The sequence below is a fragment of the Uloborus diversus genome, chromosome 4, assembly GCF_026930045.1.
Source record: "Uloborus diversus isolate 005 chromosome 4, Udiv.v.3.1, whole genome shotgun sequence".
Taxonomy (NCBI): Eukaryota; Metazoa; Arthropoda; class Arachnida; order Araneae; family Uloboridae; genus Uloborus; species Uloborus diversus.
In genome coordinates, this window is record NC_072734.1 from 18,264,743 (window position 1) to 18,283,516 (window position 18,774).

The window sequence follows — 18,774 nt, forward strand, 5'->3', positions numbered from 1 at the left end:
GTTTACAATGTCGACGAAACAGGACTTATGACTGTCCAGACTAAATCGTCAAAGGTTTTTGCGCTTAAAGGCAGACGACAAGTTGGCTCTCTCACATCTGCTGAAAGAGGTGTTCTTTCGACATTTGTAGTTTCTATGTCAGCAGGGGGGACTTTTATACCTCCTATGGTCATATTTCCAAGGCAGCGGATGAAAGTTGAGCTCCAGGATGGTTCTCCGCCAGGGACAGTTTTCGCCTGCCATCCATCAGGATGGATGCAAACGGACATTTTCACTCAATGGTTTGAGCACTTTTTACGCTTTGCTAAGCCTTCAGAAGACGACCCTGTTTTATTGGTACTTGATGGACATGCAACGCACACCAGGAACCTTGAATTTCTAGAAAAGGCCAGGAAAAACCATACAACTGTGGTTTGCATCCCCCCTCATTGCAGTCACAAGCTCCAGCCGTTAGACGTTGCGTTTATGGGGCCATTTAACACCTATTATGTACAAGCAATTGAGAGATTCTTGCGAAATAACCCTGGTAGGCAAGTAACCCAATATCAAGTGTCTCGTCTTCTCGGGGAGTCATTTTTGAGCGCAGCTACTCCTTCTGTTGCGGTTAACGGATTTAGAAGGTGTGGCATAGTGCCAATCAACAGAGATGCGTTCACTGAAGCAGATTTTATTGCTTCTACAACAACGGAAATTCCCAATCCATCTCAGTCACACCGCACAGCTGACATCAATCCAGTTTCACCGGACTCTGATAAAGAAGGATCTGCTGATGCCGATCCCAACGCAAGTGCAACATCAGGGCCTGTTGATCCCGATCCCGAAGAAACCACAAGCTCAGGGCCTATATTAGGTGCCGGAGACCCCACAGCATTATTTGTTCTCGTCTCTTCAACCCTAAATGCCTCAAATGATGGTCGTCCATTAAAACCCGATGCCTCATCTGCCTTAAGCTCCATGCCTAGTACCTCATCTGCTGTAAGTCCAACCGCCATACCCAGTACATCATTTGCTGTTAGCCCTCAAGATATTGTCCCGATTCCAAAAATAAATATCATCAAAAGAAAAAATAAAAGAAAAAAGGGTTCGGCTGCAGTTTTAACCTCAAGCCCTTACAAGGCTGAACTTGAAGCAGCGAAGGCAGAAAAGGAAGACAAAGAAAAACTGAAGAGGATCAAACTAGAGAAAAAAGAAGAAAAAAAGAAGTTGACTACCAAGAAAAAGAAACCAGCTGTCAAACAGAAAAGGAAACCAAAAGTGGGAAATCGTGCTTTGTTTTTGAACGAATCTGACAGTGATGAAAGTGACGTGGATTGTTTGTTCTGCCAGGACTCGTTCTCAAAATCAAAAGAAAATGAAGGGTGGATAAGGTGTTCGGCTTGCCACAAATGGGCACATGAAGCGTGTGCTGGATGTGAAGAAGAGGACAATGAATTTATTTGTGACCTGTGTAAATAGACTGCAAACATGAGACAAAAAATCATGAAAGTTGTGATTACATTTATTATATTTATTACATTTATCTTAGTTTTGTAAATTATCTTGAATTTGTGACAATATATACATAGTTTGGTATTTATAATGCATTTGTAGTATTATTTTTGACATCGGGCAAAGTGGCCACCCTGTGGCCGTTTTGCCCTACCCCATCGGGCAAAGTGGCCATTTGGTAGGGCGTGACAAAACAATTATTTTTATAAAAAGTAACTAAGATAGAGGTTAATACTATTTTTTTTAATGAGTATAACAATATATGCTATCTTATAAATAATTTTCATTTCTTTTGAACAATTATAACTACTTTAAAAAAATAAGTTTTCCTTTGAGTGGCCACTATGCCCACCCTTCCCCTAAGTTACAGCTCTAAAGCCAGGGCTAAGGCAGAAATACTTAAAATACACCGTCAGCTCAGAGTTTCATTCCGAGGACTGCAGTATCGTGCATTTTTAGCTCTCATCAGCTTACTTACTACAAAATAAAGCAGCTGTATTTTAAGTATGGCTTCGACTAATCAAAAGTTACAAAAATACGCTTTTTTTTAAAGAATTGTATTTTTTTTTTTAAAAAAAGCCTGGTTGCGCCATGCTGCTTTACTGCTGCTTCGCTGGGACTGATAATAACTCGGGGGTGTTCGGGTAAATACATACGTATTCATCGTTGCTAACACACCATGAGGGGAGGGGGACATATGAAGGCCTACCCGCTTTGTGCCACCCTCCGCTACGTATTTGATTTCGATATTCGCTGAATTTTTTAAACGATGGCGCATGGGGTGAACTGAAAAAAAAGACATAAAAAAAGCTTTTCATTTGCTACTTTCGACGCGAATGCGCAAATCTTTGCCTATATACAAAACTATTTAACAATTCAAAAGCAGCGAAGCATCAGTTTCGCAATCGGCTAACTTGGTCGGCTGATAACTGAAAGGTTGGTGGTTCAAGCAAATCTGGGAGATGGATATGTTTTATTAATGCATATGAGGCAGTGAGAAGCAAAGGGATGTAAGTGGCAAAGTTAAAAAATTTGGAAATTACCAGTACACATTGTAGGCAAACCTCTCCTCTGTCTTGGGGCAAGAGATGGTTCTAGTAGCCCTGGTAGGTGCTGCTGTACAGCATGACTTAGGAAAAATTTCCATGAAAGCCTACCTAGAATATTATCTTTGAAGTCGTTTTGCTCAAAACTTGAAAATGTCCACTTACATCCCTTTGCTTCTCACTGCCTCATATTTAAAAACCCGCGGGCTGGTCGACAAAAGCTATGTTTTTATTTAAGACTCGTGGTACCCTCACGGCTTTGCCTGTAGTAGAAAATTAAAAAGTCATTTGGTTAGCCTGTATATTTACAAATAATGGATGATGAATTTCTAGCCAATTTGCTATGACTATTTGCTCGCCCATGTTAAGGTTCCACGTTATGATAATATGGTAATTTATTCGTCCACGTTATGATAATTTATTCAATAAAATTTTCTTAAAATTGGAATAGAAAAAGAACAAAGTCGAATTTTCGAAAAACCGCTTCGAGGTGACACCCCCATGCTATAAACTAATTGTGTGCCAAATTTCGTGAAAATTGACCGAACGGTTTAGGCACTGTGTGCATCACAGAGATCCATACATCCAGACAGACAGACAGAAATCCGAATATCCAGACAGACTTTGAGCTTTATTATTAGTAAAGATAAAGATTTAAAATTATCGTATTATTTAACGTTTGAACTTCCGCTTATTATTCATGCTGCATTTTATTTTAAAACGGTTTTGCCCGTAGTAGAAAACTAAAAGGTCTCTTGGTTCGCCTGTATGTTTACAAATAATGTATGATGAATTTCTCGCCAATTTGCTATGTTAAATGGCTCGCCCGTGTTATGGTTCCACGTTATGATAACTTGGTAATTTACCCGTCCATCTTATGATAATTTTGCTTGGGAAAATGTTCTTAAAATTGGAATAGAAAAAGAACAAAATCGAATTTTTAAAAAATCGCTTCGAGGTGCACACCCCCATGATACAAACAAATTCTGTGCCAAATTTCATGAAAATCAGCCGAACGGTCTAGGCGCTATGCGCGTCACAGAGCTCCTGACAGAGAGAGATCCAGACAGAGAGACTTTCAGCTTTATTATTAGTGACTAGTGTTACCCTCACGGCTTTGCCCGTAATAGAAAATTAAAAGGTCTTTTGGTTCGCCTGCATATTTACAAATAACGTATGGTGAATTTTCTCGCCAATTGGCTTGTGCTCATGTTACGGTTCCACGTTATGATAATTTCGTAATTTACTCGTCCATCTTATGATAATTTTGTTTTTAAAATTGGAATAGGAAAAGAACCACATTGAATTTTCAAAAAATCGCTTCGAGGTGCACACCCTCATGCTACAAACTAACTTTGTGCTAAATTTCATGAAAAACGGCCGAACGGTCTAGGCGCTAAGCGCGTCACAGAGATCCTGAGAGACAGAGATCCGGACAGGGAGACTTTCAGCTTTATTATTAGTAAAGATAAAGAAGAATATAAGTTTATAATGTTGAATTGATAAATTTAACAGTATTAACTGAAACTTAATTCAATTAGTTGTTTTAATATACCTGCAACATTATAAGCAATGTTATTCAATAAAAGCATAGTTTCTGTTGGTCAATCCCGTGGCTGCCATTTTTTAAAATTTAGCAATGCTTTACTTAATTCAACTATTTAATTTACCTGCGTAAAAATAGATTATGTCACAGAACAATTCAATATCAATTGAGCGCAGTAGTAAATAAGATTGGTGAAGAAAACTGCATGCTATCAAAAGGCGCTATACATGAATACTCGTTCTAAAATAAACTTAATCACGCAAATAAACATATTTACGAAAGAAATATTTTGAAAATAATGTTTAATGAAGTTTAATTTCAGTCGATTACTCTTGAAGCGTAAATACTTTGACCTTCCTATTGAGAGAGAGGAATTTTGAAAGAATAGGAGAAATTATTTATCGAGCAAAAGAGAAGAAGTGGGATAGAAGAAGGGGAGGAAAAAGTTCAATCGAATTCATCACAAAATTGCGTCAGACGGCATGTAACAAATTATTTTCAAAAACTCGCATAAAAGAAAAGAAAGGTTTAAAGCGCTCGTGACCGGTTTAAATTGTTTCATTTAGAAAGAAATAACTGTACTGATAGCAGTTCTTTCCCGTTCATTATTTCTTTTTCGGAGCTTAAAATTTCATTCCTAAGCAGTCAATTTTCAGTAAAATCGATTTTATTTTTGCTTTTGTAGAGAATCTTTCTTCTAGGGTTGTCCTACTAGAACAGTGGTGCTTAACCTACGGCCCGCGGGAAACATCTGGCCTACGAAGCTGATCCATGTCGCTCGTTGTTTTGTTCAATATTAAAAATGGAAAAACACGAGAAGTGACAGTGTTACACATTTGGAGCCTAATATTCAGAAATTAGTGTCTGAAAAACATGCATTTAATAAAAACAAGCATGACAACAATTGTTGATACGTAATTTACTTTCCTGCTTCATATTTTCCCATGCTATTTAGAAAAGAATGAAATACTATTTCGAAATTTTATGTATGTTCAGGCCCTCGAGAATGATTTTAACATGAGATGACGCATCTCATGTTCATCTCATCCTCATCCTCTGGCAGAAAAAAGTTGAGCATCACTGTTGTTACAAATTCTGTAAATGTTATTATTTTATGATTAATTTGTCGTAATCTAGCTAAATTAGGCGTTTACTAAATTATCTTTCATCTAAAATTATTGTAGCATCGTAATCTGTAAATAGTTTCTTGTAATGAATATACAGCCCCCGTACATTCGACCGAAGTATACGGTCCCCTCATTTCTAAATGATAAAATTTGTGAATGGAAAGAAATAAGATAACGGTCTACGATTTTCGGGAATCTTGTGGAACATTTGAGAGTTCTCTTTCGATGTCTATAAAAAGCGTCCCGCGTGATAAAAAATCAGTCTCGAGTTAGTTTTTGCTTGTGAATCGTTGCAGCGGTACGCTGGAGAGCATTTATTGCTCTGTTTTGTGAAGCCTTTTGAGCTGTATTTTTGCTTATTTGGATGTAAATACGTGTGTAACCGTTGAGTTTACGGTGTTGATTGTTATTTGCTTAATTGCTGATGATTAATTTGCAGTTGTCAACGATCTTTCCTGTACATAGTGTAAATAAATCTCCTGTGTTTCTCTCAAGAACTGTGTCGTCCTTTCAAGAAAGTGGAAGTCGCACCGGATCCGTTACACTGTGCTAGAGAATGCACAAGGACATACTTCATTGAATAAACAGTCTTTTAAAAAAATTTAAAAAAAAAGGTTTTAAGATTTTTTCTCAGATGAATTGAGGCAGGGAGAAGCAAAGGGATGTAAGTGGACATTTTCAAATTTTGAGTAGAACGCGTTTGAAGTTCAGCGTTCCTGGGTAGGTTTTCATTGAAAAGTTTTTCTAAATTATGTTGTATAGCAGTAATACCAGTTATACTAGCACTATCTCTTGCCCTAAAACAGAAGAGATTCACCTACCACTTGTACTGATTACCTCCGACTTGTGAATTTTGGCACTGACATCCCTTTGCTTCTTACTGCCTCAATTGGCAACGGAAAGTTCCTTCTATGCAATTACAAGAAGGAAAGAAAAAGGATATCTAAAAGATAGCAATGTTGAAAAAATGAAGAGAAAAAAAGTGAAATAGAAAACAATGAAAACATGGTGAAGTGATAAGTATAGAGCATAAAATAATTTCAGAACATGTGAGGAAGCATGGATGATGAAACTTGGCTTTGAATAAAAAAATCCCAACTGATCAAAGAACTAAAAAATTGTGTGTTGGTTCATTTGTTCACGATTTTTATTGACTGGATTGCTACATCAGTTTACTTTAACTCCAAAAACACTTGAAGAAAAACCCTTTAAGTTATCTCTCTTTCTCTCTTATTTTTTAAAAAATAATTTAGTATATCCAGAGTTGTAATTATAAGGGAATGTATAAAATAAAGATAAGGCATAAAATTGGTTTTTTTTTTTTTAATCCAGTTTACAAAGAAAGCAAAAGTTAAGGATAATTGCTCACGAAAAATGAAATAGTCGCTAAGTGAAAACAGTGAAAATTAGGTAAATCACTTATAAAATTTATGTTGCTGACATTGCTACATGTGCATATTAGCACAGGGGTTTTCAACCGTTTAGACTCTGCACCCCCATTGAACACTGACATGAGGTCAAGCTCCCCCCCCCCCCTCCCGAATACGTGGTTGATACAAGCAGTACAATAGGAAACTGGAGCTGATTAGGGAAGCTAAAACTAGTTAATAATAAGTAAAAATTCTGATATTTTTAGACACAAAATTTAACATTACTGCGCAAAACTTTATTTTGATCATATTATTATATAACATATAAAATCCGAGATGCAAAAAAAAAAAAAAAAGAGGATATAGGGGGCTTTAGGATGTAGGTGAGGTTGACGTGCATCCATTTATTACTTTCACTACATAAATGAGTGGGCTGACACTGTAATTTAATAGTCTCATGTAGCCACAAAATTGAATAAATCAGTGTTTTATTTTATCTGATGTACCTTCACATGCTGCCCTTGAAATTCTTCTGCTCCCCTTTAGGAGGGCACCCCCCCCCCCCCCCGACAGGTTGAGAACCGCTGCATTAGAAAGTTATTGTTGCATTCCCGTTCTTCAAATTGCTGCCTAGTAATTGTTAGTAAATTACAAGTGCAACGCTGAGCACACACACACATACACGACGAAAACCGTTGATAAAGTTGAGTAAAAACTTACAAAATTCAGCAAAAGAAACCGGAATTCATAAGTAAACTGAAATTTGTTTATTTCTTTTTTCGAAAAGGTCATAGGTCATAGTTTTAAAATCGAAAAAAAAAAAAAAAAACTAAGGAACGAATCAAATTACGGAATATTTTACCCATTTGTGCTTTTTCTTTGCGGAATAAAATTTAATGATCACTATTTTATAGGCAGAATTAACAATTAACTGTCCGTTATGTATTATTAGCTGAGTTTTACAGTGATGTTCATTCAACGCGGAACTTTTATTTTAGAAATTTATCTCCACATGAAAATGAAAAAGCAAATGCAACCGAAGAATCTTCTATCTTGGCTCGAATGATAATGCGTATTTTTACGAGTTCCATCTAAATTTAGCCCCATAGCGTGCGAAGAACTTTAGCATGCATGCGAAATTCGGTTTGAAAAACTCACACTTACTCGGCTGTTGACTCCTGGAAGTGAAATCGAATATTTTCAGTCTGTCAAGTGAAGTGAATTTACGTGCTAGTCAAGTCCATAATGTGCGAATGATGAAAACAAATGGAGGAGTAGGGAGAAGTTATCTTTTGCGGATGATGAGAATGGAGTGCTTACGTAGTTTGGGGTGATGCGAGAGAAGAAAGTGATCTTACTGCTCCTTCGAATCCTTCGCGAGACCGCGAAGGAAAGGATGGATGACGTCACAACCCCCCAGTCCTAGAATGCACCGCGAGAAAAAAGTGCGCGCCAGTGACGTCAATCGATATCGTGGCGCTGCTGTAGCTGCGTTGGGTTTTCTTCTTCTGTTCGAGTGCAAGAATTATTCTGTTGGCGAAAATAAAAGAAAATATCTTTCCCGCACTTGGAGACAGTAAATAGAAATAAAATTTTTCAGATAGTGGCTCTGAATCGGTTGTATTTTGAAAAGGTTGAAGTTAATGTTGTGGGGGGAGACTTTGTTTAAAATTAGGATGCAAAGGTTTGGTATCATGCAAATCAGGGCTGTCTACAGGAGCGCCCCATCGGTAGGTCACGGGAAGCACTGTGACCTCCAAAAAATTCCTTTTTTCGGCAAATTTTGTTTGAAGATTCTGCAAAACTATCTTATATTATTCGTCAAATTATGGAGTTCCATTCGCAAATTGAGAATTTCCAGCCTACCAAAAATTTAATTTCGCTGCGCCTTTGATAGGAATCTTGATTTTTCGACAGTTGTCAAATTATTGAATACCCTGAAGCATCGGGACCCTCGCACCGCGGGGATTGCGAATCCTATGTCACTGCCAGTGTCTCAGAGAAAAAATCAATATAGCCCCAATGAGCTCTTCAATTCTTCGAAAGGACTTGTACTTCGAAGAAACGAATTTGTATTTTTACTTCCTTTTCCAAAAAAGGAAGTATTGTTTTCGCGAAAGAATTTTCACTAAAAATTCGGCCTTAAATTCGATTTTGCTCACCTTCGAATTAATATGTTAGGGTTTTTTTCAAACCGACCGCACGCGAATAAGTGCCTAAGAACGTATAAACACCCGAAATATCCATTTTGACATTCCCCGAGTTAAGTACAACGACTTTTCTCGTGACGTCCATATGTACGTATGTATGTATGTGAGGATATGCGTATGTGCGTATGTATGTCGCATAACTCAAGAACGGTATGTCCTAGAAAGTTGAAATTTGGTACGTACACTCTTAGTGGGGGTCTAGTTGTGCACTTCCACTTTTGGTTGCATTCGGGTGTTTCTAAAGGGGTCATTTGCCCCTTTTGGGGGGGGGGGGAATCATTGTTTATTTCGATGTAAACTCAAATGGTGTTATAATTTGGCGGACACTTGGCGATATATCGCCAGTCTTTTGATCACCAAGTTTTGTCTTCAACTTGGCGACAAATTAGGCGATTTTTTTTTTAAATCTGGTTTCAATTTGGCCATTGTTGGTGATATTTAGAGAGTAAACTATTGAATCACATTAAAATTGCCAATAATGGGGAAATGACATTAAATTGGAGTGAAAGGAAGTCATGTGATGCACACATTAGCTCGTTGGATTTGTTTTTAATGTTGCAATTGTTGGGTCAGACTTTCAGTGGTCAACCGTGGGTTGTATTGAAACTGTAGAAAGTAGAATACGCACTACATTATGGCTGCCCCACTTGCTAATCACAGCATCTGGCAAATCCTAAGACCTGTCACGTTTTAAAAGGAATGGAAAAGAGAATAAAACATTTTCTTTTTTAAACCTTTAAGCTCCTGTTTGTGTAATAAACATGTGGTGTGCGTGCTCTTTAAATCCGTGGGCTTAAAATTCTGCCTTGAATCAGGAATCAGTAATGTAAACTAATCGTTCACTCTTTTCCGAGTAGTTTAAGTCATAACACTTTACGCTCGGCATTTTAGTTCCCCCCCCCCCCCATCATTAATATCACTAAAATTGAACTCGATCTATATCCAGGGGCGGATACAGGATTCAGGGCGTAAAACTGCTCAGTATAAGCCAGTATTCTTCATCTTGGTCAGTATTTATCTGTTTTTCTTTTTTTTTTTTAATTTAGTCAGTAATATCAGTATTTTTTTGCAAATTTGCCGAAGAATTCCTATTTAAAAAAATATCGGCAATGGTATTGTTGCTGTTTTCCTTTTAACTTTATAAAATGCCAAAAAAATGAGACATTGCCAGCACTGTAATTTAATTTTGTCAGCCTAGTAAAGTTTGCATTATTTTTAGAATAATTTGCTGTTAGCTTCTTTTTTTTTGTCTACTTTCCAAATATTTTAAAGAACAAATACATGCTAAGTCTGTTTTAAAAAATTCTTAAAAAGAAGTTAAATGCAAAATAAGGAAATAAACAATGGATTCAAAAAGCGTAACCATGGAAACGCGAAAATAAAATGGCTGACAACTTGAATAAAATGAATAAAAATGACATATTTCGAAACTGATTTGAAAACGCTTGTTACTTTTTTCCCTATGGAGATAGAAGGTTATTTTACGACCACAGGTCGAGATATTTCTGGAGTAAAAAATGTCGCTTTTTCCAACGGTGTCAAAAAGGAAACTGTGGGACAGTTCCTTCACTTTTTATTGATAGATTTAATGAAGAAAGTATTGCCAAAATTTCAGCTGAGCCTAAAAAAGTTCGAGATAAAAACGCAAATAGCTCCCGTCGTAATGAAGTTAGAGCATTGAAACAAATTGCTTAGTACGCGGAAAATTTTACCTTTTTCAGCGGTACATAATATTAATATGTGCAAGTAATTTTTCACCCCTTTAATAACCAATAAGAGCCAATTAACGTGAAATTTGGGTCTAAATTGGAATAAAAAAAGAACTATTTATCCGATTTTTTTCGAATTATAGTCTATGTTACTCAGTAAGAAAGCACCTTTCATATACTGAAGGAATTTTTCAAATAAGTGCAGTGGTTCCGGAGATTACCTCGAACATATAAACACACAAAAATCCGCCCTCTCTCTTTATAATATTAGTATAGATAAGCAAAATTAAAGGCAAATTGCGTGGGGTCGCACTTGCCCCACAATATGGAACACATTTACCCCATCTTACTTTAAAGAAAGGGAAAGTGCTACTCCTCTTGTAAACAAAGTCTGGTTACAGTAATTAATTAAAGCAGGCCATGTATGTTAGTAGTAACTTGTTACTAAAAAATACAGCTTACACTTGCTGATTTCAGTTGTTTGATATAACAACAAAAAAATATAAGTTCTGCACAAGACATTTAAGTTATCACTGATTGTGTTTTAGCTATGAGTTTCAGTGCCAATCTCTACTTATAGAAATTATCACTAGACATTCTTTCGACATATTCAATGCATGGCAGAAGTCTCTTCAGGTCAGCATTCCCAAAATTCTCAGGGAACGCACTTTCCCGAACTCACCTTATAGAAATTATTTTAACTAAACTTACAGCTTTAGGTCAAAATTTTACTTTAGTTTTCCATTATAAATTATGCATTGCTATACATCTATACTAATACTAGTGGTACCTGCACGGCTTTGCCCGTAATAGAAAAATTAAAAGGTCTTTTGGTTCGCCTGTATATTTACAAATCATGTATGGTGAATTTTCTCGCCAATTATCTTGTACCCATGTTACGTTTCCACGTTATGATAATTTCGTATCTCGCCAATTGGCTTGTGCCCATGTTAAGGTTCCACGTTATGATAATTTCGTAATTTACTCGTCCATCTTATGATAATTTTGTTATTAAAATTGGAATAGAAAAAGAACCACATCGAATTTTTGAAAAATCGCTTCGAGGTGCACACCCCCATGCTACAAACTAACTTTGTGCCAAATTTCATGAAAATCGGCCGAACGGTCTAGGCGCTATGCCCGTCACAGAGATCCTAACAGACAGAGATCCAGACAGAAAGACTTTCAGCTTTATTATTAGTAAAGAAGATAAAGATGAAGATAAAAATTAGAAAGAGAGAGGGCGGATTTTTGTGTGTTTATATGTTATGTGTGTTTATATGTATGTCCATGGGCGGATTTATGGGGGGTCAGAGGGGGGCAATGCCCCCCCAGTTTTGGGAACACTATGTAGTAACACATCTTCCAAAAATTAAAAAAAAAAGTTCTTATTATTTTTTCTTTTTTCAATAGTTCAGAAGGGCATGGGTGGATTTATAGGGGGGGGGGCATAGTGGCAGTGCTCCCCCAGTTTTGGGACGACTTTATATAGTAACAACACATCTTCCAAAATCTTAAAACAAAAAAATTATAACTTTTTCTTTTTTGAATAGTTCAATGAAAATGAAGAGAAAAGCGAATGTCGTTTTCTGATGGGAGGAAAGAAAAGGGGGGAAAAAACAAACATTGAATACAAATAGTACAGCTGTCACTGGGGTGCTGAAAATGTGTCTAAATTCACTATTTTGGACTGAAAACCATTTGGGCAAGTATATGAATGAAAATATAGTCTAAACGAGCTATACATTAAGCTGCAACACTTATAATAATTGACTATTATTTTAACAAATTAGAACCTAAAGCAAAGGGGGAAAATCTCAATCCCCCCATTTGCGCTAACAGAACGATCTACTTGTTATGATTTGTGTCCACATTTAAAGTATTATTTATGCATAATATTTATGTTCTTAGTAGATTAATTGGCGTTTTGAGAAATTCTAAAAAACATAGTTTTTTTTCCTTCTCTCTCTCTCTTTTTAAAGAGAGAGAAAGAGAAAGAGAAAATAAATACTATCGCAAACTGAATAAATTTCAGTTATCTGAGTGTTTTGATTAAATGAATCTTTTTACTTAGAGGGAGAGTACACTTTTACTTACTTTATAAATACTGTTTAAAAAGTAAGGTAAGTCATAATCATCTAAGTCTAAGTGAGTAAGTCCTTGTCATTATTGAAAACTAAGTAATTGAGTCAAAGATTTGTAAAATCGTAAAAATCCTTTAACCGTAAAAACTGACGAATTTTCGTAAAAATAGCAAAAAATCAAACAAAAATCTGCAGGTAAGAGTGAATTACAAACAGGACCAAATTTGCCTATAAGATAAACAAACTATTGCTGAGGGCCCTTTCTTTGAAGTGGATCCCTAACTCCCAAAAAAAATTCATGATTCGTTCCTTAAAAAATGGAAATTGCTTGAAGAAACTAATTTCATTTTTAAGTGCTTGAAAACCTTGAATATTTGAAAACATGTGGCTACAAACCTTAAATTTTAAATTTTCTAACAAATGGTAGAGGGGGAGGAATGCCAAAATATGTCAAATTCAGCTCCTTGCCATATCCTGTATTAAAAATGTAAAAATCATGGTTCTCACGTTTGTAACATATTATTTGAAATAAATTTTTATGACTCACTTGTTTCACATTTTGCTATTTATTCAATCCCGAATGCAGTATTTTGGAAATTTTTTGTATTGATTGCTTTTATCTTACTTCTTCTGCATATTGCCTATCTGTTTAGCACGAAAAAAAAAAAAAAAAACACACTACTTCTATTTCTTTTCGTTTTCTGTCCTACTTGCAACTGAAGAGAAGTTGTTGTCATGAGAAATCTATGGTTTCTTTTTTCTTTTAAATTTAAAATAGCTATTTCTTACAAAGTTAGAACAGGACTGTAAAAATTTACAATCAAGTACTAAAATATCAGACTGGAAAGTGCAAATGAAGTGCGTTTAATAATTTTATTTATTCTAGAGTGCTTGAAAGTAATTAGATAAGTCTTTGAAAATCCTAAGCAAAGTGGGCTCCAATTACTTCTACACCATATTATTAATCTGTTTAGCACAGGAAAAAAAAATGATACACTACCTCTATTCCTTTTCGTTTTCTGCACTACTTATAATTAAAAAAAGGTTGTTATAATGAAAAATCTATAGTTTACTTTTTCTTTCAAACTTAAAATAGCTGTTTCTTACAAAGTTTGAACAATACTGTACACCTGTATAATCTAGTTATTAATATCTATGTCTATCCAATCAACCTTATAAGGCTTCAAAATGCAGAATTTTATATCCATTTTACAAAATTTCCTTCGTGGGAGGAACCCCCGGCCCCCTAAAATTGGAGATATCTTATTTCCCACTTAAAAGGGAGCCCTGCGTCACTCTCTTGATACCAGCTCCTTCTCTTAAGGCCAATTCAAATCAATTCAAAAAGGACAGCATGAAAACACACATTAATGAAAACGACACACAAAAAAGTAAAGCATGGATTTTTGCATCACAGGAAACAGACAAAAGCATGGGAGTGGGGGGCAATAAAAATGTTGCTCAAAAAAAAAAAAAAAATCCTGCCCCCCCCCCCCAGGAACTCAGTCCTAAATCCGCCTATGTGTATGTCTCCGGAACCACTGCACCTATTTGAAAAATTCCTTCACTATATGAAAGGTGCTTTCTTACTGAGTGACATAGGCTATAATTCGAAAAAATCCCATACATAGTTTTTTTTTTTAATTCCATTTTAGGCCCAAATTTCACATAAATTCCCGAATATGGGAGTGAAGAATTACTTGCACATATTAATATTATATATCGTTGAAAAGGGTAGAATTTTTTGCGTTCTAAACAATTTGTTTCAATGCTCTAACTTAATTACGGCGGGAGTAATTTGCGTTTTTAGCTCAAACTTTTTTAGGCTTAGCTGAAATTTAAGCAATACTTTCTTCATTAAATCTATCAATAAAAAGTGAAGGAATTGTCCTACAGTTTTCCTTTTGACAGCATTGGAAAAAGCGAGATTTTTTACTCCAGATCTCTCTCAACCTACGGTCGAAAAAATTATCTTTACTAATATTACAAAGAGAGAGGGCGGATTTTTGTGTGTTTATTTGTTCAAGGTAATCTCCGGAACCACTGCACCTATTTGAAAAATTCCTTCACTATATGAAAGGTGCTTTCTTACTGAGTAACATAGGCTGTAATTCGAAAAAAATCCGATAAATAGTTCTTTTTTTTATTTCATTTTAGGCACAAATTTCACATAAATTCCCGAATATGGGAGTGAAAAATTACTTACACGTATTAATATTATATATCGTTGAAAAGGGTAGAATTTTCCGCGTTCTAAACAATTTGTTTCAATGCTCTAACCTGAAATTTAGGCACTACTTTCTTCAGTAATTCTATCAATAAAAAGTGAAGGAATTGCCCCACAGTTTTCTTTTTGACACCATTGGAAAAAGCGACATTTTTCACTCCAGATCTCTAACGACCTATGGTCGAAAAACTTAGCTTCTATCTTCAAAGGAAAAAAAGTTACACGCGTTTTTAAATCGAGTTCGGAAAATGTCATTTTGATTCTGGTTGTCAACCATTTTATTTTTGCGTTTCCACGACTACACTTTTTGAATCCATTGTTCCTTTCCTTATTTTGCACTAGTAGCACCCGCGCGGCTTTGCCCGTAGTAGAAAATTAAAAAACTGAGTCCATTTTTTAAGTGTAATTTTCTAACGTAAACAAAATGCATCCCCCCTTCCCCGAAAGCAGAGGAGTAGAAAATTATTTATTACTAATGAAGTTGATAATAATTTTAATGTTTTACATCGTATTCGCACGCGAATAAATAGTTAAAGGTTTACTGGGTGAAACTCGTAATTTCAATTTGCCCTAGTACTTTTTCATTTATACAACAGATCGAACACTGCTATGAGAAAAAATATAGATTTCAGCAGACAATGAAAAAGTTTTTCTGCACGAAAAGGATTCCTTTGGGAACTGAATTTTTAAATCTAATACTTTTTTATACTTACATTATGCTTAGCGGTCTGAACGAAGTCAAAGCTTTAAAAAAAAGGAAAGAAAGAAAGAAAGAACACCCTTCGATTAATAGTCAACTTATCTGAATAATAATCTGTATCCTGCATAAAGGAGTCGAATCGCCTAATAGCAATCCCGTCGTATTTATTTTATTTCCTTACGTGTGTTATCTATTGTATGTTATGAGTGCATGTAATGCGTAATATTAATCTAAATTAGCTATAATGTCGGACATCCCGGGCGGGCTCGATTCGATTCGATTCGATTCAGAGTCACAACTGACTTCAACTGCATTTATGTCGAGGACTGCATACTAAGTGCCTTGCCTCCATTTTTTTATATACCGATAGATGGCAGCACCATCACCGGATCGAGCAGTTAATGAGAATTTAGAACTAGTCCAAGAGCTAATAGCTACCTGGTACTAGCACCCCCAGAGGTATCGTTGCACTTGGAGGACATTGAGACCACGAGCATATTTAACGTCGCCCAGTCCCCTTTAATGACGACGGTGGGTCTTCGACCAGCAAGGATCGAACCCGAGGCCCTTCGGCCTCGAGTCCAATGCCTTACCGATCAGGCTACCACGGCCCAACCGGGCGGGCTTGAAGTTCAGCTAGTTTATAGCCGAACGCTCTGCCGAAAAAAAATTATCAATAATCGAAGAACTAAGTCCAGTGCTTTTAAGCTTTTTATAAAAATTTAAAAAAAAAAAACAGGTTAATTGTAATTTTGAGTGACACAAAAAATTGGAAAATTGTATTAAAATTTTGCTTTAAAAAAATCTGCATAAGAACTACAGGCTGCATCACGGTTTTGCATACCGACAGAAAAATAATCCACAGAAATAATATATAAGATAAGATATTGAAGAGAAGTATTTTTATTTTTGAAAATTTATACAATTTGCTATCGCAGGCTGCTTGCACCGTTATGGCTCAGATGGCAGCTCGTGTTCGTTATTTAACCTAACGGTTAAAATACAAAATCAGTTGAACTAAATTCGTTTTTTAAGCGTAGCTTTTCGAATATACAGTATACTCCCGATTATCCGTGTGCGGATTATCCGGTTCGCAGATTATCCGTGCATCACTTCGGAATCACACTTTTCTAAAGTTTCGATGATGATATCGATAACATCATTAAGGAAGTTAAAGAAATGGAAGGTTTCGAAACAGTTGACGCTAAAAATGTCGAAGAGTTGTTTAAAAGCGACGAATGTGAATCAGGATTTCAATGTCTAACTGACGAAAATATCATTGAATTTTGTTATTGAATCAAACGCAAGTGATGATACCGAAAACGAAGATGAAGAACATGAAGAAAATACAATTTCACATTCCACTGCTCTACAATCTGTGGAACATTTATTGGACTACATGAGTGAAAGAAGTTACGATTACGGAGAAATAATTGCAGTAAAAAAATTCGTACGGACATACGCAAAAATTTAAACAAACAAAGAAAAAAAAATTGTATCACCGATTTTTTTTAAACAATAAATTCCGAAGAAAAGTTCCTGGTTTGTGTGAGTATATACATTATTTTTTCTAATTTCCCCTTAGTTGCCCTGCATATTCCTTAAATGATTTTTCGGATTATCCGTGTTTTTCGATTATCCATGCTACGTCGCCCGGTGATTAGCACGGATAATCGGGAGTATACTGTAGTAAGAATGTGACTCTCTATTTGTTTTTTGGCGACAGAAGAAGAAAAAATGATATTTTCCCATCAAGTTGTTATAGTAATTTTAATGTTTTACTTCGTTTTCTAATAAACATTCTTAGTTTAAATGAGAAGTGTAATTTCAATTTGTGGTAGAAATTTTTTTATTCGTACAAAGGGTCAAAAACTGTCATTAGATGAATCTACATTTCACTATACGATTTATTACTGTTTTTCTGAACAAAAAACTAGTCCATTGTACACTGGTGTGCAAAAATTAAGGACGAGACGGTTTTTTCAATATAACTTTGCACAAAAGCTTTCCAAATCAACACATTTAATACCGTAAGGTCCCCAATACGTAAGGACATGTGTAATGTAAGCAACACTTACTAAAAGAGAAATCAGAGGGATAAAAAGAAGCTTTATTGAAAAAGTAGCATGGAGCGCAATGCGACTGAAGGCCGAAACATCCCTGTGATGGGTGTCCAGCAAGAAACATCCGGTCTTTAGTAGGGGATATCATCTTCCCCGACTGCTAGGCAGGTTTCACAGCGTCTGCCCATGCTGAGAATGAGGGTGTCAATGAGTTGTTGAGGCATTGCTGCCCATTCGTCTTGCAGCGCCAATCGAAGCTCCCGAATCGTTACTGGTGGTAAGGTACGAGCTGCCAAGCGTCTGCCTAGAAAATCCCATAGATGCTCGATGGGATTGAGATCCGGAGATCGTGCTGGCCAATCCTTACGTTCAATATCCTCACTCTCTAAGAGCTGATCGGCAACTACTGTGCGATGACATGGTGCATTGTCGTCCATGAAAAGGAACTGCGGACCCATAGCGCCTCTAAAAAGACGCACTTATGGAAAAAGAATCTCGTTACAATAACGAGTCCCGTTGACTGAACCTGCGTCGAAGATGTGAAGGTCTGTACGACTACCAAGCATGATGCCTCCCCAAACGAGAACACCGCGACCTCCATACCTCTCCCTTTCAATGATGTTCGAGGGATGTCCGCGCTCTCTCCAGATGAGTATGCGATGAGAATCGCTACTCAGACTGAATCTGCTCTCATCTGTAAGGAGTACTCGTCCCCATTCATTGTCTCTCGAATTCCGGTGTTCCCGGCACCACAGAGAACGCCTTTTCCGATGGGCAGGCGTTAGAGGTACACACCGTAAAGTGCGTCGTGCAAACAGACCACCACCGTGCCGTGCAGTCTTCTGGCCACGGTAAAACGCGATATCGGTCGTCCAGACGCCTGTGTCGTGTGTCTAGCGATTTCTCCCGCTGTCTGCCGCCTGTTTCTTTTGGCCTGTAAGACAATATACCGGTCATCTGCGGGTGTGGTTCCTCGTGGACGACCACTACTGAACCCCCGGATAGCTGTTCCTGTAGTTTGAAATTGTCCGTCGTGAAACGATGATGTGAGCAATTCCGAACTCTGCAGCCACACTTGTCACACTGCGGCCTTCCTCCAACTTCCCAATGATTCGACCTCGGGTAAAAGCATCCAGATGACGTCTAACAGACTGCTTATTCGCCATTTCTCGCTGAGGCAGCAACTCGGTGTGATTTTAACTGC

At 36.7% G+C, this 18,774-nt stretch overlaps 2 protein-coding genes across 2 annotated transcripts in view; one reads left to right on the top strand and one right to left on the bottom strand.

The window, feature by feature from the left end:
- Nucleotides 1-7,857, bottom strand: part of LOC129221654 (b(0,+)-type amino acid transporter 1-like) — a 151,733-nt gene extending 143,876 nt beyond the window's left edge. Inside the window, exon 1 of the mRNA XM_054856182.1 lies at nt 7,742-7,857. The gene's annotated coding sequence lies outside the window, so the exon portion shown is untranslated. The remainder of the gene's footprint in view (nt 1-7,741) is intronic.
- Nucleotides 466-18,774, top strand: part of LOC129219900 (uncharacterized) — a 59,116-nt gene continuing 40,807 nt past the window's right edge. Inside the window, exon 1 of the mRNA XM_054854215.1 lies at nt 466-975. Within this exon, the coding sequence (XP_054710190.1) occupies nt 466-975 (510 nt within the window). The remainder of the gene's footprint in view (nt 976-18,774) is intronic.